The sequence below is a fragment of the Vombatus ursinus genome, unplaced genomic scaffold, assembly GCF_900497805.2.
Source record: "Vombatus ursinus unplaced genomic scaffold, bare-nosed wombat genome assembly UNPS02014791.1, whole genome shotgun sequence".
In the NCBI taxonomy this organism is placed as follows: Eukaryota; Metazoa; Chordata; class Mammalia; order Diprotodontia; family Vombatidae; genus Vombatus; species Vombatus ursinus.
In genome coordinates, this window is record NW_020954569.1 from 79715833 (window position 1) to 79741534 (window position 25702).

Consider the following 25702-nt stretch of genomic DNA (forward strand, 5'->3'; position numbering starts at 1 on the left):
AGGTACAGAAAGTTGGCTCATAGAGTATGTGGTGGTGAGTAAGTTGTAAATAGGCTAGAACTATAAGAAGGGACCACACTGTGAAGAGCTTTAAATGCCAAAACAAAGGATTTTACATTTGATCCTTCAGGTAATAGTGAACCACTGGAATTTTGTGTGGAAGAAGAGGTAGTAGTAACATGGATCAGTCTATACTTTATGAAGATTTCTTTGGCATGAAAGAAGATGGGAGTGTAGAAAGATCAGAGGCAGAGAGACCAATTACAAGGCTATAGCATTAGTCCAGGTGAAAGATGATAAGGGTTTGAACTGTTAGTTTGGTATCTGTATAAGTGGAAAGACAGAGGAATATCCTAGAGATGTTATTAAAAAAGATAGTAGATATGACAAATGATTGGTTATGGCGGGGGGGGTGAGTGAGAGCGAGGTGTGGAGAATGCTACTGAGGTTGCAAAATGAATGACTAGGAGGATGGTGGCATCTTCACCAGTATAAGGAAATTCAGAAGAGGGGAGAATTTGGGGAGAAAAGATGAAGAGTTTTGTTTTAAATATGGGATTTGAGATGCCTATATGACATCCATTTTGAAGTGTCTAATATATAGCTGGAGATGTAAGATGGAACTTAGGAGAACAACCAGGAATGGATAAACACATCTGGGAAGCATCTGCATAGATATGATCATTGAATCCATGGAAGCTGATGAGATCACCACATGAGACAGTGTAGAAGAAAAAGAGAAGAAGGTCCAAGACAAAGCCCTGGGAGACACCCAGGGGAACTGTGAGTGACTTGACTTTGCTCCCTTCAGGCTTACTAGGTTCTTTAAGGGACACTCTCTATAGAGTTAGTCTGGGGTCCCTTCCACATTTGAGAGAACTGTGTCCTGTTAGATGGGCAATGAATCCCAAGCACAGGACTTTTATTTTTTTTTTATTTTTGAGTTTTGAGCCTGCTTTTCTCTACCCTACCTCTATCCCCTTAATTCATATAACTTTGGGAATCTGCAAACCCTTGATGTTGCTTATAAAGATCAGTCTGAAGCTTGTTTTCACCTGCTTCACCCTTTATTTTGACATCACCAGTAGGTCAAAGGCTCAGGCAGTGCCATACTCAGTTGGCAGCTGGAGCAGGAGGGTAGGTGTTAGTTTGAAATACTGGAGCATTTGCCAATGAGTGTCAGGCTGTGATGTTACAATGTCCCTCAGCCTGTGCATTGCAAAGGATGAAAGGTGGGCACCTCGTAAGTGACTTGGTCGAATATCCAGCAAAAGAAACTGAAAAAGATCAGTCAAACAGATCGAAGAGAGCAGTGTCATAAAACACAGAGAGGACAGGGTATTTAAAAGAAAGAGGTGATTAAAACGTCAGATCCTGCAGAGAAGTCAAGAAAGATGAAGGCTGAAGAAAGGTCATTAGATGTGTTCATGAAGAGAACACAGGTAACTCTAGAGAGCAACTTTCTTTGAATGATGAGTTTGAGGGCTACATTGAACAAGGTTTGGAAGAAGTGGAAGCATCAAGTATAGATGGCTTTTTCAAGGAGTTTATCTGAGAAGGTGCGCAGAGATATGGAGTGATATCTAGTGAGCATGGTAGAATCAAATGAAGGATTTTTAGACATAGTGGAGACATGAGTATGTTTGTAGCATCGGGAAGGTACCAGTAGATCGGAAAAGATTGAAGGAGAAAGAGAGAGAGACAGAGAGAGAGAGGGGGGAGGGAGGGAGGAAGAAAGGGAAAGGTTGGGTATGATAATGGGGGCAGTTTGCTAAAGATAATTGAAAGGTAACATCAAAGATGTATGTAGAGGGGTTAGCTTTGGCAAGGAGAAATGCAATCTCTTCATCAGAGACTGAGGTGAAGGTGGAGATAGTGGGACATGATGTCAGAAGGATGTGAGATGAAGTGGAGAGTAGAAGAGGGATTTCTAATCAAGACAATTCATTTTTTTCTGTAAGGTATCAGGTTAGATACTAGGCTGAGAGGTTGTGGGAAGCTTAAGAACTGACAGGAAAGTTTGTAATAGCAATTGTGATCATTGGGATTGATAAACAATTAAAGAAGAATGGAATATTGCCTTGCTGCAGTAAGGGCCCAGTTAAGGTAGATCCAATATATTCAAGAGATCAGTGTTTAATAGACTTGAATAAATTATTAGAGAAGAAAAACATTATTCAATAAGTATTGGGGAAATTGTTACATAGTGAAAGGTTAGTAGCAATCTATACCTCACACTCTATACCACAATAAATTCCAATTGGATTAATGATGTAAAAATTTGAAAAAACACAAAATTAAAAGATTAAAAAAGTATTTGTTTCAGTTATGCAAGAGAGAAAAATTTCCATTTATCAAATAATGGGAGAAATTATTGGAGCCAAAATTTATTGATCTAATTAGAAAGAAGAGTATTCACAATAAAAAGCAGCATACGAAAAATAAAAACCAAAGAAACATCCTAGGGAAAAATGTTTGTTGTGAATCTGATAAAAATATGGCAACCTTCTATAAGGACCTTCTATAAGTATATAAGAGAACTATCTATCCTCCAATGGACAAATATTCATGAGCATGCACTTTGCTAAAGAAGATATACCAATTGTTAAAAATCATTAGAAAGCTGACTAAAAGAGTTCAGAGAAACATGGGAGAACTTGTATCAAGAGACAAAGTGAAGAAAGCAGAACCAAGAGAAAAACATATACATTTTCTGTAACGATAGAAAGACGATGATAGAAGACAACAAAACGCAGGTCAAATATAACAATGTTGGTGCCACACTTAAAGAGTCAGAATGTCCATTTTCATTTCTGCTGATTGGTAAATCATAAAGGCAAAAACTGACATACTAATAATTGCATTCCTACTCTCAGGTGGTTTGATTTAACTGTTTGTGAGGCTTGCACTTTGTGTGTTGATGAGGTTGTCTGGGTTTTGGTAAAAAAATATTTGTTACATTAAAACAAAATGCATCCTCTCAAATAAAGTCAACATATTTTAAAAAGAAAACTTATTCTAACTCTATGATAATGAAAAATGAAAACCAAAACGTTGATACCGTTGTCTACACGTCAAATTGTTATATTGACAAAGCATTTATTAAATGTTTACTATATTCCCGGCACTATGTTAAGGCTGGAAAAACAAATACAAGAAAATAAGACTTCTGCCGCTCTCAAGGAACTTAGAGGACAAAACATAAGGGGAAATGGGAAAGTGGCGAGGGTGGGGGTGAAGGGAGAAAGAGAGTACCCATCCAGGGTCAACACTGCTGTTGAGGACATGTAGATGTCTGGCGATGGGCTGAGCTGAGAATGAAAGTAGTGTAGCTGGGGCCTCCGATGAAAATGGCATTTTTGTCCCAGGACTCAGTCATCAGGAAAGAACTCCCACACATCTCCCGTGGAGACATTTCCCTGTGGTCAAGGTTGCTTCAGAGGAGGTAGAGCAGCCCAGAGAGGAAGTTGAATTTTGCATGGTAATAAAACATTGTAATAAAAATTGGTGATTAAACAAAACAATAGAAATTTAAAATGACAAAATTCATCATTATGAGACTCTAAAGAAACAATCAATCATCTTGCAAATGAGACTTTATTGGGATGCGCTTTTTAGATGGTAATCTGTCGATCCACCATACTCAAATACTAATGGATCTTTGATCTTTTTCGGTTTAGATCTTCCTTCCAGTGATGCAGATTGAAAACCTATGTTTGTCCATCTTGTGTGACTTGTGAACACGTTTCCTGATAAGTTCATCACAGGTGCACAGTCCATTGCACTGGAGTACTTTGTTTTGTCTTGACACAGGGAGGATGCTAATTGTTCTCTTGTCATCCTCAGGACCAACCTAAAATACTTTTTTAAATCATACAGTTCCTTGATGAACATCTTTTACTCTTTGTCTTCACAGTCCCCCATTGGTTATATGTTGCAACCTGCTCAGACCTACCGTACACCTTTCCATTCTTCTTTATTCGAAGGCAGTTGTATTCTATATTACACTGGCATATAGAATATTAATACTTAAAAAGTCTGGCCTGTGCTTTCATAAGAAGCTTGGGTTCTGTAAAGGAACCCTGTAGTTTTCCAAAGGCGATATAGCCTGCTTTCTTCTTGTCTGACACTGGACCAAATTTGTTGCCCATTTGTACTGTCTGTCTCAGATTTACACACTGATGGAAAAGCTCCATTGGATGTCCATAAAAATGTACATTGAAATCCGGGCAACAGACATTCTTCATCCACTTGGTCTTTACAGTGAGGATGAACAGGCTAAATTCCTGTGATTAGAGATCTCTTTTAGGAAGTTCCAAAATGTTCAAGGGTTTCAAGCAATCAACACTCTGCCATCCACAAACAGCATCTGGAGGACCTCTTTATTGGCAAGGAACACTTCTTTGACCTGGATTCTGCCCTAGATCTCTTTCATCAGAGTGGGGAATATTTTTGGTGAGCACATATTTCCCCATTTTATGCCTCACCTGATTTTTATTATGTGACTTACTTGCCAAATAGAGAGAGAGAGAGAGAGAGAGAGAGAGAGAGAGAGAGAGAGAGAGAGAGAGAGAGATGACTGCCAAAGGCAACACTGGGTTACAGTATAAACTCATTTGTAAAATATTTCAAAGACGGATGACAGACAATTTTGAAAGGATCATGTCATAAAGCAGAGAGTAGCAGCATGGTGGTAAAACAAGTTTAAAGAAACCATGGTAAGAGATTCAACTAAGCAAAGCCATTCCCAGGGCATTCAAGGATAAAAATAGAAGGACTACAAAAATAGGAAAAATGCAAAAAAAATTTTAAGTCCTTATAACAAGCTGTGAGAGGTATGGATATCACAACTGGCTACATAAGACCAAATACAAATGGAATATTGTGTTTAATAAAAACAAAACAAAATAATCTTGCTCTCTACTGTTATTGTTTGTCTTTCATTTTGGAAGAGGACCATGACATCAGGGAAGTGATACCATAACATGCAAGTGAATTGGATTTAAGTGAGGCAGGACTGTGCAAAGTCACCAGGTCCAGTGGCAAGATACAGATCAGGACAACTGGAGATGGCCTAAGATACAGTGGGGGACCTTGGCCTTTTCAAGCTAAGTTCTTTAACAGGTCTCAGTTTGACTGAGGCAGTGTCCATTCAGTAACATACACACACATACACACATGTTGTACACATTTCAAATGATCTGTGGTGACTCAATTTAATGGCTCTGAGCTTTGCTTGAAATTACATACCTTCTGGGATGCACTGTCCAAGAACAAACTTATAACCCTTGCAGCACTTTTTCCTAGAAAACAAACAAGAAGAATGCTATTTAACAAGGAGGCAACTGTAGTTACAATGACATTGTTTTTTATCAGGTTTTATTTATTTATATCAGGTTTTCAAAAGGAGATATCTTCCAGGAAGTCTCTGGGGTCTAAGTACTGTGCTAATGGGTCAAATAGTAAAAGGCACAACATTAACATTCACGTAATACCAGACTTTGGGAAATTCAATTATACTCATTGAGGCCTCAGTTTCCTCATCTTTAAAATGTACAAGTTAGACTTGATGAACTCTAAGGTCCTTTTCAACTCTAAATCTACGATCCTCATAATGCTAGAATTTCCCTTTCTCCCTATTCATACTGTGAAAATAATCCTAAACCTACAAACTGAGTACATTAGCAGGAATTCTCACCTATCTTTTCACTAGAGAGACATCCATTGAACCTTAGAATCTTGGAACTTTAGGATTATAAAGGACCCTAGGAAGCATCTCCAGCCCATCCACAAATGTGGTAGCTGAAGCTCAGGGAAAGAAAGTTATTCACCCAAAGTTACATGTTTACTTAACAGCATAAATGAGACTACAAGAGCACCGGCCCTGGAGTTAGGAGGACGTGAGTTGAAATCTAGCCTCATATATAGTAGCTGTGTGCCTCTGGGCAAATCACTTCACCCTGATTGGCTTCAAAAATTGTTTTGAAATATTAAAAAAGTAAGTGAAGCTAGAACCAAAGTCTTCTATTTCTTTGCTTAGTGTTCTTTGAACTATATTGCTATGCCCCCTCCCAACATAAATTATGAAGTGGCACCTGAACGACCTAAGTTTATAAATATATTTTGAGGTAGTCTTCTAGTTAATGATTCTGGAACTTTAAATAAAATGGTGATTCCTGCCGTGTATTCATCTCTGACTGAAGACATTCCTTTTCCTTCTGATTTGTTCTTATTCTCTTTCACACCCTTCTCAGACCCTTGCCTCCCAAACCCTATTACTACCTATACTACCTTTTTTCCTCTCTTAGCTTCCCATTAATTTATTCCCCTTCCCTCTTTCTCATTGGCATAGCATTTTTTCTAGTCCCACATCATCTGCTTTAGACCTCTGAAAATTAATTCCATTCCCTTTCACACAGTGCCTTGTATATTGATGCAAGGACTCCTCCTCTGGATGAGAACCCCTCAACCACTTTATCCACCTATGATACTCTTTGCTTTCAAGGGCCAGAGATTCCCCAACACAGCAGCCTCCCTTCTCCAGGGACTCAATGGCTTCTCTGGGAGAGCAGTCAACAGGTATAATCCAAAATGAACTCCTTTTAATTCCCTTTAACTACATGGGCCAGGGATGAGGCCAGATAGTCAAGCTGAGGGTGTCAGGCAGTAGATCTGTTTAAAAACTGTTTTGATATGGTTAAATATGAAATCACAGAATCTCAGGGTTGGAAGAGACTTCAGAAGTCTCTTTGGAAGTAAATGACCAAGACTTCCCTCTACAACAAGTCTGATAAATGGTCATCCAGCCTATACTTGAAGATTTCTAATGAGGGAGAGCTCATCACCTCACATTCCATTCCATTTTTGGACAGCTCTACTTGGTTTGAATTTTTTCCTTCTATCAAAGCAAAATCTTCCTCTTTGCCACTTCCAGCCATTTTCCTAGTAGGGCCTTCTGAGACAAAGTAGATCAATTATAATCCCCTTTCCATGGAACAATCCTTCAAGTATTAGAAGGCAGCTTCCATGATTCCCACGAGTTTTCTCTTTTCCAAGGCTGATGTCCCCAGAGTTAATTGAACTAGTCCTCATATGACATGGAATCAAGGCACTTCACCATACTGGGGTCCATACTGAATGCTTTCTTAAACTGTAGTGCAGGAACAGAATGTAATATTCCAAATGTGCTCTGACCAGACCAGAATACAGAGAGACTATCACATTCCTAGCCATAGACACTAGGTAATAAAATAATAACAATAGCAATAATGATGATTATAGTTACAATTAATATATATGTTACTTGTAATAATAATATTCATATATATTGCTTTAAGGTTTGCAAAATACTTTAATCTATTATCTCACTTGATCCTCACAAATAACCCTGTGAGATAAGTGCTATTTATTATCCTCATTTTACAGGCGAGAAAACTGAACCTAAAAGAAGTTCAGTGACTTCTCCAGGGTTACAAAGCTAGGAAGTGCCTGAGGCAGGATTTAAACTCACTTTTACCTGAATCAAAGCCCAGCGCTCTATCCACTGTGCCTATGTCTCCCTCGATGCAGCCTCACATTAAATTAGCTGTTCCTTTGTTGCCATATCAGGCTGTTGCCTCATATTGAGCTTGTTAGTCTGGTAAAAACCACCAAATACTTTTTTCAGATGAATTGCTGTTCAACAACTTCTACCCCATATTTTATCTGTAAGTTTGATTCTTTAAAACTCAGATGTAAAAATTTTATATTACAGTTACCCCTTCCATATCTCGGTGTTTAGTGGTGCAGAGGTCCTACAATCTGGAAAATTTGCATAAAATTTTTTTAGCCTTTCCTTCTTATGAGAGAAGTCTTAATTTTTCCTTTTTCTTTTATGAGGTGTTTACCATTCCTTATTGTAAAATTTGGGTTGATATTATACAATACTATACATATATTTTATGCATTTCTGAATTTCTAAACTTTTTCTGTGTTGTCTGATAGCCTTCACATGCTATCTGTGGCTTCCACAAAACTCCCCCCAAATTCCCATTTAATATTTTACGTCGATCTACAAAATATCAAAACCACGATAGGGAAAGTCACAATGTGGAAAGGATAACTGTATTAATTCAAGCCCAATGCTTTAGCTTTTCAACATTTTTAAAAATCCTGACTGTTGTCCAACTTGTTGGTATTCTCTTATAGCTTTGTTTCTTTTGTAAATTTGTTTTCTGATATTTAAAGAAAAATGGTAACTCAATGTTATTATTTTCTGCTATTTCAAAAAAATTATAACCATATAGTATTTCAATTGCATTATAGAAAAAAAATCTATTTCAGTGGGCTAGTCCAAGAGCCTAATCAGCATTTACAACATTGTTTCTGTGAGAAAATGCATTCTGAGTCTGTTAGGCCTGAAAGAAAGCTGCTTATAAGTTAGGTGTTAGAAGACAGAAAACCAGGTTATACATAAAAGCAAAATGGGGAAAAATACAGAAATGGAACCCAAAGGGATACTAGGACCCTGCAGTAGTTTTCCCACATCCTACCCTATGGAGTGTCCCCATTCAGGCTGAGGGACTGGACACCTCACTATAAAAGAGGTGACACCTGGGTTCCATAATGAAACAGCTGGCACTTGGGTTGTCAATACATTTAGAATGAAGTAAGAATGAGGTCCGTGCACAAGCTCTTAAAGGGTTCAGATTGACAATTGCTTTTCTCCCCAGGAAGATCATTCTGGATCTTTATTCAGCATATTTTATTAGGCCTTAGGGGGAAAACTATGTCATTCCTTTCCAAATGCTTTGTAAGACATTTTCTTGAGGACGTGGCAGTATCCAACTTTCTGATGAGTAGTTTACATTTCCCATTAAAATTACTTACTGACATCAAAAGCCAAATTTTAATTTTTCTATGACAAAAGATCCCCTCCTTGTGGTTTAAAATAATTTTTTACACTGGTAAAAGATCCCAGAGTTTCCATCCCAGGGGCTTACATTGATGAAATCATGGGTCTGCCCTTTCATCTCCCCAAAGCTCCACCCTACTCCCCATATGCTTTTTAATGTTACCAAAATGAAGATCTCTGATTGGTTCCCAATAGTCCAAACTTACCACAACAGGAAAGAATATTAGCTTAATAAATTGTTCATTTTAATTTTTATGGTCTTGCTTACTGAAGTACTCAGGTTATCATACAAGAAGGGCTGTGGGGAAAAGAACAGGATTTCTAAATGATCTGAAACTGATTTTTTTTTGGCTTTATAAGAAAGAAAGACAGGGTGTGTGGGGGAGAACAGATGTTTCTGATACTCAAGTGAAAATCACATTTAAACATATGGTTCTATTTGTCTATTTTGAATAGCATAACTAAGGTACAGGCCTCCAAGATGTTTGATAGCGTTCTGAAGTCCATAGAAGTGGATACAATCTTTCCAGGCTCCTTCACCATGAAGGAGACAACTAAAATCAGGAACCTCATGACGTTTTTGAAGGTCTGAAGGCTTGGGACTGTCAACACCGTGGAGCCAGTAATAACCTGCCATGGGTCTTCCTTATGAAATTAAATTAGGATGAAGTGATTTGATCTGTTTTCAAAAAGCTATGGAATTCTGTCAGGAGAAGCTCTGGACTCAAGGACTGACCACATGGGCTTTAAGTTAAATGCCCATACAGCAAAGAATTAAGCTTCCTTTTGTTGTTTCTTCTTAAATGCGTAACTGGCTCCGGTGCAATGATCAAAAGGTCCAAATCAGTGATTCAAGCCCATCCCCTGCACCACCGACCCTTGCTCATCATAATAGATCATTATTTTGCATGTGAAACATCCATCCATTGCAATGGACTATTTAAAATAAACAAAGTATTATTCAACTATGGAAAAATAAACATTGGCTTCCCATTTTATACAGTTTCAAAGATTAGCTGCAACATAAATTATCTTCAATGAAGTTTAGAGACCTCCCAAGCAAACGCCTTGCCTTGCTATGCAAACACTAGGCCACGTTAGACCTCACCACAAACGCTGCTGTGGGATGTTGTCTTTGAAAAACAAAAAAACAAATCTAGTAGGAAAAAGTTCATAGGTGTATCCTGGGGTAGGGAACCTGTGGCCTTTAGACCACATGTGGTCTTCTAGGTCTTTGGGTGCAGCTTTTTGACCAAGTTCAAGTTTTCATGAATTAATAAGGGGATTTGTTCTGTGAAGTTTGGATTCAGTCAAAGGGCTGCACTTGAGGACCTAGAGGGCCACATGTGGCCTTGACGCCACAGGCTGCCCGCCTCTGATTCCAGGCAGAGGCCATTTCTAAATTTCAGCGTAGTTTACTAATGCAGACACTCTTCACCCACTCACCATTAAGGGACAGAGGGTGGCTAGCTGGCTCTTGCCAATGGAGAGTAACATCTCATAATTAGGGGATTTTCCTCAAGCATCCCAGAGGATGAGGACGCACATTCACAAATAAGCAAAAGCAGCGCCACCCAGAAGCAATACCCTACCTTGCAGGTGTCCCTGGGAGCTTTCGGAAAAGAAAACAAGATGGAGGAAATAAAGATAGCACAAAGAAAAATCAACATCAGGTTGCCCGGTGAACCCTTGTTGTCAGACCCTGAAAGAGAATGACAGGAGGAAAGATAGTTACAGAATCAGAGCCCTGAGAAGGCAAAGAGAAGTAAGCAGGTTTGCATTAACAGAAGGGTTCTCAGTTTGCTTTGTCTCTGATAAAAATGGCAACAGCTTGATTCCAAGTGCCTCCAACTCCCTTTTGCTGTCTTTGCTATCATCACTCACATAGAAGGAACAGTGGCTAGAGTGTGGAACCTGGAGTCAGGAAGGGCTGAGTTTAAATCTAGCCTGTTACTTACTAGCTTTGTGACCCTGGCCAAGTCATTTAACCTCTGTAAGCCTCAGTTTCCTCTACAGTAAAATGAGGATAATAATAGCATCTGCCTCCTAGGGTTTATGGTGAGGATAAAATGGAGCAATATTTGCAAACCTTTACCAGGCCTGCACAACGGGCATGCCAAAGGATTTCAGGCGGCCTGTGAAAAACGTAGAGGATGTTTTCCTCTACATTTTTTACTGCAGGCCCACTGAAATCCTTTGGCATGCTACAAGCAGCCTGGGGGGCTATAAGCTCATGGGATCCACAGGTTGTATGGACCTATTTTAAGCTATATAGATTCTAATTACCATTATTGTTATTGCTATTGTAATTATAAGATCTTACCAATCAGCTCAGAGCAGTGCTCGTCAAGTAGCTTTAACTAAAGGTCTGTGAGGTCTTAATTATTTTTGTATATCTCCTGGGCTTAGTACAGAGAACTGCTATTAGTGGGTGCGTAATAAGTATTTGTTGGATGAATGAATATTTGTTCTCAGAGGACTGAAACTCCTCAGATACTTCCTTTCAAAAACTGTATTTTCTTCTTTTCTTGCCATCACTAGGACCATGTGATAAATAAGACATCAGAGCTCGGTGGCAGATCTTGGGGAGAGGAGTAGCAAAAATTGAACCTGATAAAAAACTCCATGGGCAGCTAGGTGCTACATGGATAGAGCACTGAGCCTGGAGTCAGGAAGATTCATCTTCCTGAGTTCAAATCTGGCCTCAGACACTTACTAGCTGTGTGACCCTGGGCAAGTCACTTAACCCTGTCTGCCTCAGTTTCCTCATCTGTAAAATGAGTTGTAGAAGGAAATGACGAACTATTCCAGTATCTTTGCCAAGAAAACCCCAAATGGGGTCACAAAGACTCAGACATGACTGAAATGACCAAAGAACAACAAATAAACTCTGTAACTTATTGTCCCCCTGCTAATGATAATCATAGCAGATTTATATATTGCTTTAGGGTTTGCAAAGCACCTTGCATATGTTATCTTATTTGGTCCTTTCAATAACCCTATGAGACAGATGCAATTATTATCCCCATTTTACAGATGAGGAAACTGGAGCTGAGTGAGTAACTTGCCCAGGTTTACATAGCTAAGTAAGCGTCATGCAGGATTTGAACTCAGGGTCTTCCTGATTCCAAGTCCAACACTCTGTCATTCACTCTGACAGTGAATTTGCACAGAAACTGAAAGTAGATTCTGGAAAATACTATCATCCCCATTCTAACCTCCCCAAAAATCATAGAACTGGAAAGAACCGAAATCAATTATTCCATCTAGCATCCACAGTAGGAATCCTATCCATAACCTCCCTGACAGGTAGTCGTGAGACAGATGTCTTTACTTGTGACACATACAGACAGACTCACATAAACACACACTGTTAACTGAACATTTGCTTTGTGGGGTCTACATGGCACAGCAAGGTCAGAATCTACAAAGCAAACCTTATTAACTAGAGCAGGGGTTCAAAAACTTGAGTGTGCCACAGATTTTTTTCTTAGTCTCAGAAGGCCTATTCCCCAGAATAATGTTCTTAAATGCAAAATAAAAACAGGATTATAAGGAAAACTAATTATATTGGAAATAATCATAAAATAAAAAAAATTTCATGGACTCTGGGTAAAGAATGCCTGATCTAATGCTACATCTATCTCATATCACTGATTCTCCTCCCCCACCTTCATTTTCTTTCTATGGTTTTATTGATACTTTTGTTTTTATATCAGTCACTTCTAGATATTCTTGTGCTCCCAACCTTTACCCAGGGAGCCTGCCCTTGAAGCAAAGAAAAAAGTTAAGCAAAATCAACCAACAGTGACATTCCAAATCTATGGCCTCCCATCCCTACAACATGTATATGGCTTGCTTTGTGTATATTAGTTTATATTTGTTTGCATGTTGTTTCCCCCCCCACCAGATTGTAAGCTCTTTGAGGGTAGGGACTTATCTTTTGCCTCTTTTTTGTATCTCCAGTGTTTAGCACAGTGCCAGACACAAATTGTTGTTGAGCCGTTTCATTCATGTCCAACTCTTTGTGACATTTGGGGTTTTCTTGGCAAAGATACTGGAGTGGTTTGCCATTTCCTTTTCTAGCTCATTTTACAGGTGAGAAAACCAAGGCAAACAGGGGTAAGTGACTTGCCCAAGGTCACACAGTAGGTGTCTGAGGCTGGCTTTGAACTCAGGTTTTCCTGACTCCAGGCCTGGTGCTCTATCCACTATGCCACCTAGCTGCACTGGCACGTAATAGTTACTTAATAAGTGTTTATTGATTAATTCCTGGACCAAGGCTGATTATTACTATTACATAGCATTCAGCCTCATTTTGGTGTTCTTTTTTTGGCTTACTTTACTGTAATCATTGCATCTATTATTTTTCTCTTTCTGTTTAACATTTAATCAGTTCATACAAGTCTTTTTATGTTCCTCTGAATTCCTCATGTTCATTGTTAATTTTGTTGTTTTTTGGACCTGAGCTGTGATTTTGTTAGTGTAAGTAGGTCGTGGTGAGGGATTTCCTCTACAAAAGTAGATGTTCACCTTCTCTGTAACTTAGTCTGAGAGGGTTACCTGGGGGCACTAAGGGTTTAAAGGATTTTCCCTGGGTCATGAAGATAGTATGTGTCAGAAGTGGTACTTAAACCCATGTCTTTCTGACTCTGAGGCCAGCCCTCTAACCACTAGGCAACACCTCAATAATATTCTATCACACTCATATTAGATACCGTAGTTTGTTAAGTTATACTCTAATTGATGGGCATCCACTTTATCTCCAGTCTTTTGCTACTACAGAAAGTGTTGCTATGATTGCCTTGGTAGATATGAGACCTTTCAGTCTTTGGCCTCCTTAGGGCATGTGCCCAGCAATAAGATGTCCAGACCAAAGGTGTGAACAGTTTAGTCACAGCTCTATTAACTGTGTGTTAGTAATCTCGTCTTCTTGCAGAGTTTCCAACATTGGCTAGTTCAGTGTTTTGTCATCTTTGCCAATTTTCTATGTGAGGTGAAACCTAAAAAAAGTTTTAATTTGCATTTCTCTTATCCATGATTTGAATAAATCTTTTATATAATTGTTAAGAGTTTCTAATTCTTCCTTTGAAAACTACTGGTTCTCTTAGAATCCATAACTTTCTCTAAGATTCAGTTCAAATGCTACTTCTTATATAAGGCCTATTTTGATCCCCCAATTTTTTGTGTCTCTCATTCTGAAATTATTATGTATTTGTGTTGTATATATTTTGTGTACACTGCTACTTCCTCACAACAGAATGTAAGCTCCTTGAGGGCAGAGACTGTTTTCGTTTTGCTTTTTTATTCCCAGCCTCTAGTGTAGTGCTAAGCATATAGTTATAGGGTTAATAAATGCTTGCAGAATGAATAAACACACAGAGAAGGTCACTACTAGAGGCCACACAATTCTGAGCATGTTGCAGGATCGGTTCTTAAGGTATGTGAAAGAGAGGAGAATGCTAAACACTTAGAAAAAAAGACATTCTTTTTTTTTTCCTTAGGCATTTGGGGGTAAGAGACTTGCCCAGGGTCACACAGCTAGGAAGTGTCAAGTGTTTGGTCTGAGGCTGAATTTGAACTCAGGTCCTCCTGACTTCAGGGCCAGTGCTCTATCCACTGCGCCATCTAGCTGCCCCCTGAAAAAAGACATTCTTACTGAAAAAGGCGATCAATAGAATATCACTAATACTGACCCATCTGTCTTCTTTCCTATCTCCACAAAATCTTTGTTAGAATAATCTACACATACACACACATATATACATATATATTATATATGGTATTCTTGATGATTTTACAAATTTCCACAGGCAGACATGACAACACCATTGGGATTATCATTTGTAGATTACAAAAAAGTACAGAACACTGACGCAAAGGACCCAAAAGGTGTTTCCAAGGTCTATGTCAAAGTCATACGAAATTTCTTGAAAGAATTAACAAGAGACAACTTTAATTCTAATTATTAATATCAAGCAAGACATAAAGCAATATGTCCTCACAAAATTATTTGCCACCTAACAGCAATATTGTATGATGATCAACTATGAATGACAACTCTTCTCAGCAAGGCAATAATCCAAGACAATTCCAAAAGACTCATAATGGAAAATGCTATCCACCTCCACAGAAAGAACTGATGGAGTCTGAATGCAGATTGAAGTGTACTATCTTTCACTTTATTTTTATGTTTTTTTTGATCTGTGTTTTCTTTCATAACATGACTAATGTGGAAACATGTTTTGCATGACTGCACTTGTATAATCTATTATCAAATTGCTTGCCTTCTCAATGAGGGGGTTAGAAAGGGAGAGAGGGAGAGAATTTGGAATTCAGAAATTTTTAAAAAATCAATGTTAAAACTTGTTTTTATGTGTCATTGGGAAAAAATAAAATATTATTTAAAAATATTTTAAAAATATGTTTGCCGCCGTCATGGAAGATGTCTATCTCACAGTCCAAAATGATAAGAGATTAGCTATAGATGGGAAAGTTCTCCACATGTTACTGATTGTGGATGACAATGAGCTGATGGCTCAAAGCCCTGAGATATTTCAGAGCCTCCTAAATGTAAACCATAATCAGTCCAAAGAATTTAGCTCAACTATCCCCAAAGGAAAAACCAAGTGGATGAAGACTTTCTATAGCTGGATAGAGAGTCCACAAAGCTGTCAGTGCATGCTACAAATGGACAACGAACTAGGTCCAGAATTGAACAGGAGGAGGAGAATGGGCGAGGTGGATTCAGGGAAATTGCCCAGTGCCTTTTTATCAACCCCAAACTTCTAAAAGCTAACGCCCAAAATCTTAACATAAATATTTTTTAATGATGTTGTATCACTATCAGTCCTAGAATACATAATTGTTGAAGAATTAAAACTGAGGGTCACCCAAAGGGCAGCAGAGACAAACCCAGTAAATACAAGTAGGCTACAGTAAGTTACCAATGAATAATTGCAAATGATAAAAGGTGTATGAGTCATCTTCAGAGAAACCAGAAAACAAGTCAGGCCAGTCATATGGAGAGAGTGAGAGATAATTGGTGGACAATCCACATGATCCACTGGGTTCCATACAATGTTAATAGAGCTCCAGGAAAGCCTCCAGCACCTGGAATGGATTTCCTGAGTAGGATTTAGAATTTATAGGAAGATGTGGACAAGAGTTGCACAAGATGAGAAGGAATAGGTGGATTGTCATCTGTACCACTAGAGAGATTTACACAATCCCAGAAACATCAAAACATATAAAATGATAGACTTAGTAATGAAAATAAACTTTCAAATATACAATCAAAAATAAAAGAGTACACATGAAATTGTAAACTTCATCAATAATAATTTGTTTTGTGTATGTATTAATTTTTAACAAGAAAATAAATATTCAATTGGATTCTATATTCTCTTCTTTTTATTCTATGCATTTCCAGATTTTATTAATTATAACACTAATTTATATAGTTCTACTCCATGTATATATTGTTTATCTGATCCTACTTTTTCACTTTGTATTACCATATGCATCTCCCCTCATTTCTTTGTATTCTACATAATTGTACGGCACAGTAACATCGTGCTCTATTTATACATCTAAGTTTTTAAATCATTCCACAATCATTGTACACTTAAACTCTTTCCAGTTTTTGTTGTTGTTTTTTGCTATGATAATATTTCTGTGAATATATATGTTTATGCATATACATACACATACACATATATGTATCTATATCTGTATATGATAGATGGGACTTTTTCCTCTCTCAATAGTAACTTTAGAATACAGTTCTAGAAATGGTATTACTGGGTCAAACATTATGAAGAATTTTTTTACTCTTATTGTAGATTGCCATTCAATTCAAAAGGCATTTTTTAAGTGCCTATTATGTGCTGAAGGCATCTAGGTGGTACAGTGAATAGTGTACTGGGCCTGGAGTCAGGAAGAACTAAGTTCATATCTGGCCTCAGACACTTACTAGCTGTGTGGGCCAGTAACACCTCTACTTGCCTTAATTCTTCATCTGTAAAATGGGGACACATTGAAGAAGGAAATGGCAAACCAATCCAGTATCCTTGCCAAGAAAATTCCATGGACAAAGTCCATTCCCTGCCCTCAACTGGGAAGTTTGGGAGAGGTCTCCTTCAAGAGGTGGCACCTGAGTTTGTTTTTGAAGGAAGCTAGGGAGGTAGGTTGAGAATGGAGAGCATTCCAGGCATGAGAGAGGAGCTTCTGCCATATTGCTTCCCAAAAAAGATCTCACCAATTCCTAGATCCATCAGGAACATGATAGTATGACTATTTATTAATAGTACAGCCAACATTGCATTTCATCATTTTAATTATCCTTGCCATTTTGATGGATGCAAGGTGATATCAAAGTTGTTTTATTTCAAATTCCACTGATTATTTGGTAATTTTAGTGATTTTTTTCTGGTGGCTAATGATAATTTATATTTCTTCTTAGATCAGTTTATTCTTACCCTTTTGCAATATATTATGGGATGGATCTTATTTCTTATATATTAATATAAATTCTTTACAGAGTATGGATGTCAGGCTTTTCCCCCCAGATGTCCTAATTACTCTTCATTAAGGATGCATTTGCTTTTCTAGCATAAATCTCTTTTAACATAATCAATTCCATCTATTTCTCTTATAATTTCTTCTGTTTGTTAGATAGGATTTCCTTCTTTTCCACAACTGGGACAGGTCTATCATTCTATTTTTTTCTCATTTTATGATTAATTTTAAAGATACTAGATCCATGTGGAATTCATTATACCATATAGCTTGAGGGGTGGAACTTTTCTCCCTTCTATTCCTTATTATTGATGTTCCATTTTACATATCATGACAACATTACCCCAAGCTTGGATTTGTTTTTGTTCTACTTTGGGGTTTTTTTTTAAGAGAAATGATGTAAGACATTGGGAAGGAGAGAGAGAAAGTTGAATAATGGAATGATGGGCAATCTCTCTGCTATTATTTGATGTTTGTCAAAGGCAGCTACAAGTTATGCCCTAGTGGATTGTCATGGTATTCTCTCTCTTTCCAGGCATGAAATAGAACATGGCCTCCTTCCCTCTCTGAGGTACAAACCTCGGCTTACAGCCCTAAGTTTCTTTGCCTTTGGCTTTCTGTCTAGAATACTCAGCTCGGAGTTCAAAAGAATTCCATTCTTCTTGTGTATCAAGAAAATCACCATCAGTTCCACAAGTTGCCCCACTTAGCTCCAGCGATAGCTACAACTTTTACTCTTTCTTAGCCTAGATTTCCTTGAATAGCTTTCAGTGAAATTTTTACTATATGAGATTTTTCCTATTTGATAAAATGAAGGAAAGACTCCAAATAAAGGAGGCTACTTATCTCTCCTTTCCTCCACCCCTTCAGAGCTCCCCCAAATAGAGATCCTAGTAAACCCAGACAATTCATTTGGCCAAAAGAACTATTTTCCAAGGCAGGCTAATAGCCACACCTTTAAAAACCCAGAATAGAACAGAGTTTCAAGGTGAAGTTTATTGTCAAGAAAATAAAATAATAAACCCTGTTCATTCCAAAGACAGTTCAAGGACATTGTTATTTCCCCATATCCAGAACTAACCAGTTTTTTTATGATGATATCTGAAGTAAAAAGCCATGTTGTGCATTCTCTAATCAGGCCAATGAAGGTTTAAGAAGCAAGTAGGAAGACACAACCAGAGAAACTCCCTCATGTAATTGCTCTAGAATTAAGTCTTTAAAAAAATTACCCTGACAGAAGGGGTAACACAATCACACCAAAACATGACTAATGGAGCCGTGAACTTGTCTAGACAGTCTGAAAAGCAATTTGGAATTAGGGTTTTTTTTTTTAAGTGACTAAAATGTCACCAGAGTCAGCTATCTCACTGTTAGTCAAGGAGGTCAAAGACAGAATGAAAGTATCTTATATACCAAAGTATTCATAGCAATATTTTTCAGCAAATAGCTGGAAACAAAGTGGGTACCCACTGATTACAAAGTGGCCAAACACATTGTGGCATTTGACTGTAATGGGATATTATTGAGCTAAAAGAAAAAATGAGTGTTAGGGTCTTAGAGAAATGTGGAAAGGTTTATATGAACTGATGCAGAGTAAAGTAGGCAGATACAGGGAGGCAACACATACAGTGACTATAGCAGGGTAAATGGAACAAACAATAAAAGGAAAGTAAGTGCTATGTTATTATAGCAACCAATCTTGGCTGTAAAGAAGGAATGAGGAAATGTGCCTCTCTTCTTTTGTTGGAGACTGCAGATGCAGGATGTTATATATGTTTATATATGTGTATATATATATATATATATGTATATGTATACGGCAAATGTGTTAGTTGGCTTTGCTGAATAAATATTTTTTTTAAATTACTAGGAAAAAAGGTTTTTTGGGCAAGGAAGAGAGGAAAGGGTATGAAATTCAGAAGTTAATGTGGTTTAAAAGCAAAAGAAACCAAAGTATCAGACTCTCTTACTTTTCTGACTCTTTCTTTTTGTTCTCTTATGCTGGTCTCTCACCTTTGCTCTAACCCTTAAAGAAGATAGTCCAGAAAGTTCTATCCTCAGATCTCTTACCTTTTATTCCTATACTTTCTCCTTTGGCAATCTCATTAACTCCCAGATCTTGACTTCCTTCCTCTATATAAATGATTCCAGAACCTTTATCTACAACTCTGATATACATTCCCTTCCCCACTTTAGTCCAACCTTCACACCATTGCTAGACGTCTTCCTTGTGTGATCCTCTGTCATGCCATTCCTTTGCTCAAAATTTTTTCAATGGATCCTTATTACAGCTCAAGTGCAGATTCACTAGCCTAGCATTCAAGACCCTCCACCATGTGGTGTCAATCTATCTTTTCAGACTTATGCCACTCCCCTGTACTCTAGCCAAGCTGGATTCCATGTCATCTCTATTATGTGCCCCATGTTTTCCTCTCTCTGTTCTTTTAATTGCACAGCCCCATCTCTTCATTTCACATCCAGCTGCACTCATCCAGACCACTCCATCATGACCTTAGGAACCTCATCAGAAATCTGGAAGATCATATCAGCCTTGGTGCTCACACCTCATCAGTACCCTCTGCCCCTCTGATGGAAGGGTGAAATGAAGAGCTCCTCCAGAAATATCCATTTAAAGAGGGCACCCAAGCCAGTCAGTTCTTCATTGTCTATATATTTAGGCTTCTCCACTGTGCCCCATCACTGGGGGCTTCTTCTCTTTCCTCTACTCCCTCCCACTTTCAGCTTCTGTTTGTGTGTTGTCTTGATCCCATTCTATTATAAGCTCCTTGAGGTCAAGGTCTGTCTTTTTTCTCCCTAGTATTTAGCACATATAGTAGAAACTTCATAATTGTTGATTGGCTGACATGTCTGAAAGGTTGTCTCTTCCTCCCTGCCTGTTAAATTCCTAGCCTCAAATCCATTAAACCCTTCCTGATTCCCCAACTGGTAATGGCCTTGCCTCCAGGGATTCAAGTAATACTTGCTACTCTCTAACATATTTAATATGTAATATTGTATATTAAAGTTATGTGTATTTAATAATATTTATTATTAATAGCCTGTAAGCACCTTGAGATCAGGGATCCTGCTTTAGGCAAGCTTTATATCTCTCCCAGAGCCTAGTATAAGTGATGTTTGTTGAATTGGATAAAATGCAATACAGCCCCCTCATTTTACGGATGATTTCCCTTTCACCAGCCATAGACTATAATAATCAATCTGAACCTCTGGCTCAATTCTTTTGGAGTATGTCTCCTCCTCAGATGGAATAGATTAATAATAATAATATGTATGTATATATAAATACTTCCACTATCAGGAACTGAACAGGGAGATGCAGCCTTTTGGCTGAGTTGAATTCAAGCTGGACCAATCCCAGTGGTGTTAATAACATGCTTAACTGTGAAATCATAAATGTAACCCTAAGTCCCCAAAGGCAAATGGATGTATCTTTTCTTGACCCTGAGCATGTCCTCACTCATAATTCACAACGACAAAACTACTCCCCTAAAGTGCAGCAGGATCAGAAAATAAATGCAAAGATCCTGATCAACTGATTTTCCTATCTAGCTTTGACATCATCTATCCATGAAAGACCTGGCTATGGGAATTGGATTCTCATGACAGCTTCCCAGAGTTTCCAACCTCTTTTTCCATTCATTCAGTCATCCAGCAAAATAACTTTGAGAGAGGCAAGAGTGGCATAGTCACTCTTGATTTCAGCCATCATCAGTGTCAGCTTCTGGAGTACTTGGACCATAAAACAAGAGCAAATTCAACTTGCTGATAAGGCCAGTTTCCTGCCTTTCAATACTTCTATATCAATTATTAATTTGCATGTCAATCACTCAGCTGTCTGGAACCAATTTCATGATTTTCTGTGAACCACATTCCTTATGTGTCTGTCAAATGACAAAAATAATTCTGGGAGTCCCAAATGCTAGGTTTGACAATGATTTTGCCAAGATTTCATTTACAGGAATTCTGGACTTGGGAAAATTTCCCTATAGGTTCTCTCTCTGTCTCTGTTTCTCTCTCTCCCTCTCTTTAATTCTCTGTCCCTGCTTCTGTTTCTACCTTTTTGTCTGTCTCTGTTTCTGTCTCTCTATTTCTGTGGGAATAACTGTTTGAATGAAAGAGAAAAACATCTGGTCCCATTCATTTATCATCATAACTTCATAATGTTAAATGGAAGCCTTTGAGATAACTCTAGGGGGAATTTCCCATGATCAGTGTTGCTAACTATTTAATTATCAACCTTTCACTTCTTATCTCCGCCCTAGAGATAGACATCCTAGGGAGAAAGATCCTGTATTTGAAAAGAACCATTTCCCTTTAAACTCGTTCTGACCCTCAATAACTGAATAAATTCAATCTTAATCTGGCCAGGCCCTCTGTTGGAAGGTTGCATTCATGGGAAGAAACAGGTTAAGGTGGAATGAAGGTAGTTCCAATTCTTTTTTTTTTATTGATATTTTAATTGATGCCTTGTGCTTTTACACCATAGTCATGGGTGGATAGATACATTATATCCTCTTCTACCCAGTAATTCTTCCCTTCTAACAAAGGAAAACATTTAAGCAAAACCAACCAACAGGCCACCATGTCTATGCAACATGTGCACTCAGAGTTCCCTATTTCTCTATGGACAAGAAGGAGGTGCATTTTCTCATCTCTTCTCTTATCATGTCTATTTCATCAATATCAACTTTCTTCTCTCTATTCCCATAGCCACCACCCCATCTCAAGCTCTCAATATCTTTTGCCTGGATTTTGCAACAGCCTCCTAATTGGTCCCTTTGTCTCAAATTATTCTCAATCCATCCTCACTTCCTCATATCTTCACTTCAATCCATCATCCTTAAAGTGGGGGGTAGAGGGGAAAAAGGAAGGAGACAAGTATTTATTAAGCACCTATTATGTGACAAGGACTCTGTTAAGTGCTTTGTACATACTATTTCATTTAATTCTCACAACAACCTGGGGTGGTATCTTCTATTATTATACCCATTTTGCAGTTGAGGAAACTGAAGTAGACAGAGGTTAAATGACTTGTCCAGGGTCCCACAGCTAGTCCTTGAGTCCAGATTGATATGTATATGTATACCTACATATATATGTATACCTACATATATATGTATGTGTATATATATATATGTATGTATATATATGTGTGTGTGTATACACACACACACACACACTACTATGTGACAGGCATTATACTCAGTGCTTTACAATTATTATTTCATTTGATCCTCACAATAAGTCTGGGAGGTAGGTGGGTACTATTATTATCCCCATTTTACAGATGAGGAAATTGAAGCAAACAGAAGGTAAATGACTTGCCTAGGGTCACACAGCTAGGAAGTATCTGAGGTAGAATCTGAACTCAGGTCTTCCTGACTCCAGACCCAGTGCTCTATCCACTGCATCACCTAGCGGCTTCTAAAGTAATTTTCCTAAGGTGCGGGTCTGTTTGTGTATTCTCTTACTCAATATACTCCAATGGCTTCCTATTACTTCTAGGATAAAATATAAACTTTTCTCTTTGGCATTTAAATCCTTTACAACCATGTCGAGTCTTCCTTTACAGACTTATCACACATTAATTCCCTGCGTCCTCTATATGGTCTGGCCGAACAGGCTGTCTTCATGTTCCTCATATATCCACAATCCATTTCTTGTCTCCTTGCCTTTGTACTCAGCTATTCTCCCATGCTTGGAATGTCTTCCCACCTCACAACCAGCTCTTGGAATCATGAGTTTTCTTCAGGGCACACTTCAAATGCCACTTTTGCAAAGACTTTCCTGATCCACCCAAGTTGCTAGGGTCTTCCATGCCCAATTATCTTGTATTTATTTTCCATATTTTTATGTGTCCATATAAATACAAGTTGTCTATCCTTCTAGAATATAATCTCTTGGAAGCTGGAATTGTTTCATTTTTGTCTCTATATCCATAGCTCTTGGCACAGAGCCTGGGACATAGTCTGTTTATTGATTGACTCTCCAATGCCAAAATGGGTCATTATCATTACAGAGTGTTTGCCTTGCTTTTCATATTTATTTACACTATTTAACTAATTTGTATATTGTTCTTCTGGATCTACTTAAATCACTGTTCTGTTCATGCAAGTCTTTCCATATTTCTCTGAATTACTAACTTTTGACATTTCTTACAATGCAGTAATATATTACATTCACTTATAACAATTTGTTTAGCCATTCTTTAATCAATGGACATCCACTGTGTTTATAGTATTTTGCTAACCACAAAAAATGCAAGAAATTTTGTCATATATTAGATCTTTCTTTCTGACTTTAATGTCCCTGGGTTATATGTCTAGTGTTGCAAGCTTGTTCAAATGGCAGAAAAGGTTGGTCACTTTTCTTACATAATTCCAAATTGTTTCTTTCCCAGAATGGGTGGATTAGTTCATAACTTGCCGACAGTGCATTCGTGTACCTTGTTCCCACGGCCCCTCCAACACTGACTATTTTTACCTTTGGTCATTTTGGCCAACTTGCTGGGTATGAGGTAAAATCTCAGAATTGTTATAATTTACATTTCTCTTATTAGTAGTGATTTGTAGCATTCTTTCATGTAATTATTGAGAGTTTGCAATTCTTCTTTCGAAAACTGTTCATGTCCTTTGTCTACTTCCCACTGGGGAATGGTTCTTGGTCTAATGTATTTGTTTTAGTTCCCTGTATATCTTGGATAACAGACTTTTATCAAAGACATTGAATGCAAAATATTCTCCCCAGTTTATAGTTTCCTCCTTATTCTCAATTTTGCTTTGTGTCTCCAAGCTATTCATTTATCTCCTCCTCAAGTCATAGGAATCTGAAAGTACTTTTGAGAGAAGGATCTCCTTTATTTAAAGACCAAAACCAGGCTAGACATTTTCCCTTTTCCAAAACAAAGCATAGCATATTTCTTGGTCTAAAGAGAAAGCCTCCAAACAAAAACAGAAAAATCATCCCTTTGATCTATTCAGGACAACATCTCAAATGGAAATTTGGTGATTTACAAAACTACTCAAACACTTATTAGTTCAGATGTTTTTACAAATAACTTAATTATTTAAAAAGAATTGAATAAATAAAAACAGTCATGCTGTTTTCCAGATTTGATATGCCCTCTTTCTTTGTAGAGTTGCACAAATCATCTCCCATTCCTGGTCTGCATTCTTACCTTCAGAATCTGACCTTCCTTCAAAGTTCAGTCCATGTGGCACCTCCTCTAATCCTCAGTTTCTAAGAACACTTTCCTAATTTTCCCCTCTCAACCATCATTCCCTATATTTATTTACTAACTTCATACATATTGTATCCCTCTTGTATTACATGTTGTAGGCAGGGGCCATTTTGTGTCTATCCTTATGTACCCAGTACCTGGCACAATGTTTTGCATGAAGTAAGCATGTAACAAATATGTTGGATTGCCAGTTAGTCAATAAACATAACTAAATGCCTAACTAGGTGCCAGGAACTGTGCTAAACTATTGCATTGAATTATACCATAGCTAATGGATATCTTTGAGTTTTAGAGACAGCAAGGAGTACAGCCTTGGAGGCACTCTAAAACAATGTTGTGGCCATTGAAAAATGAATTCCAGACACGAATTTCCATTGATACTTGGACCAGATATTTCAATCAGCTACACAGCCCTATGATAACCTTCAATAGTTTCTCCATAGTTTGTAAATCCTAGAGAATGTTTTATCTTGGAGTCAGTAATTCCATCCACTACAAAATATCAGATCAATCAATGACTTAAAATTGAAAACAGCCCCTGTAGAAGATCTCCTGTCACTGATATTGTTTAGAATCTTTGTGGAATGCTTGGACCAAAATCTCTAGATTGTGCATCTGGAGCTGCCAGGGACCTTAGAAGTTATTTAGTTCAATCATTTGTTGTCCTGAATGGAGAAATGAAGGTCTACAAGTTAAAGGACTTGCCCAGCTAGCCACAAACAATAAGTGACAGAGTCAGGATTTGAACTCAGGTCTCTGTGACTCAATTCAGATTGCTTCCTCTGCACCAAATTGCTTCCTTTTGTTAAAAATTTTTTTTCAACTGACAAGCATTTATTTTTTCTTTCACCTACTTCCCACCATTGAGAATGAAAAAAAAAAAGGAAATGCTCATAATAAATATGCAGTCAAGCAAAACAAAATCACACACATTGGTCCAAAATGTATGTTTCATTCTTCATCTTAGGTCTGTCACCTCTCTGTCAGGAAATGAGTAATGGTCTTCATCATCATTCTTCTGGAATCAT

The 25702-nt window shown here is 37.8% G+C and overlaps 1 protein-coding gene across 1 annotated transcript in view; it reads right to left on the minus strand.

Moving 5' to 3' along the window:
• The window catches only part of CCBE1 (collagen and calcium binding EGF domains 1), a 353266-nt gene that overhangs the window by 44531 nt on the left and 283033 nt on the right, over positions 1-25702 (minus strand). Inside the window, exon 3 of the mRNA XM_027869145.1 lies at positions 5251-5303. Within this exon, the coding sequence (XP_027724946.1) occupies positions 5251-5303 (53 nt within the window). The remainder of the gene's footprint in view (positions 1-5250; positions 5304-25702) is intronic.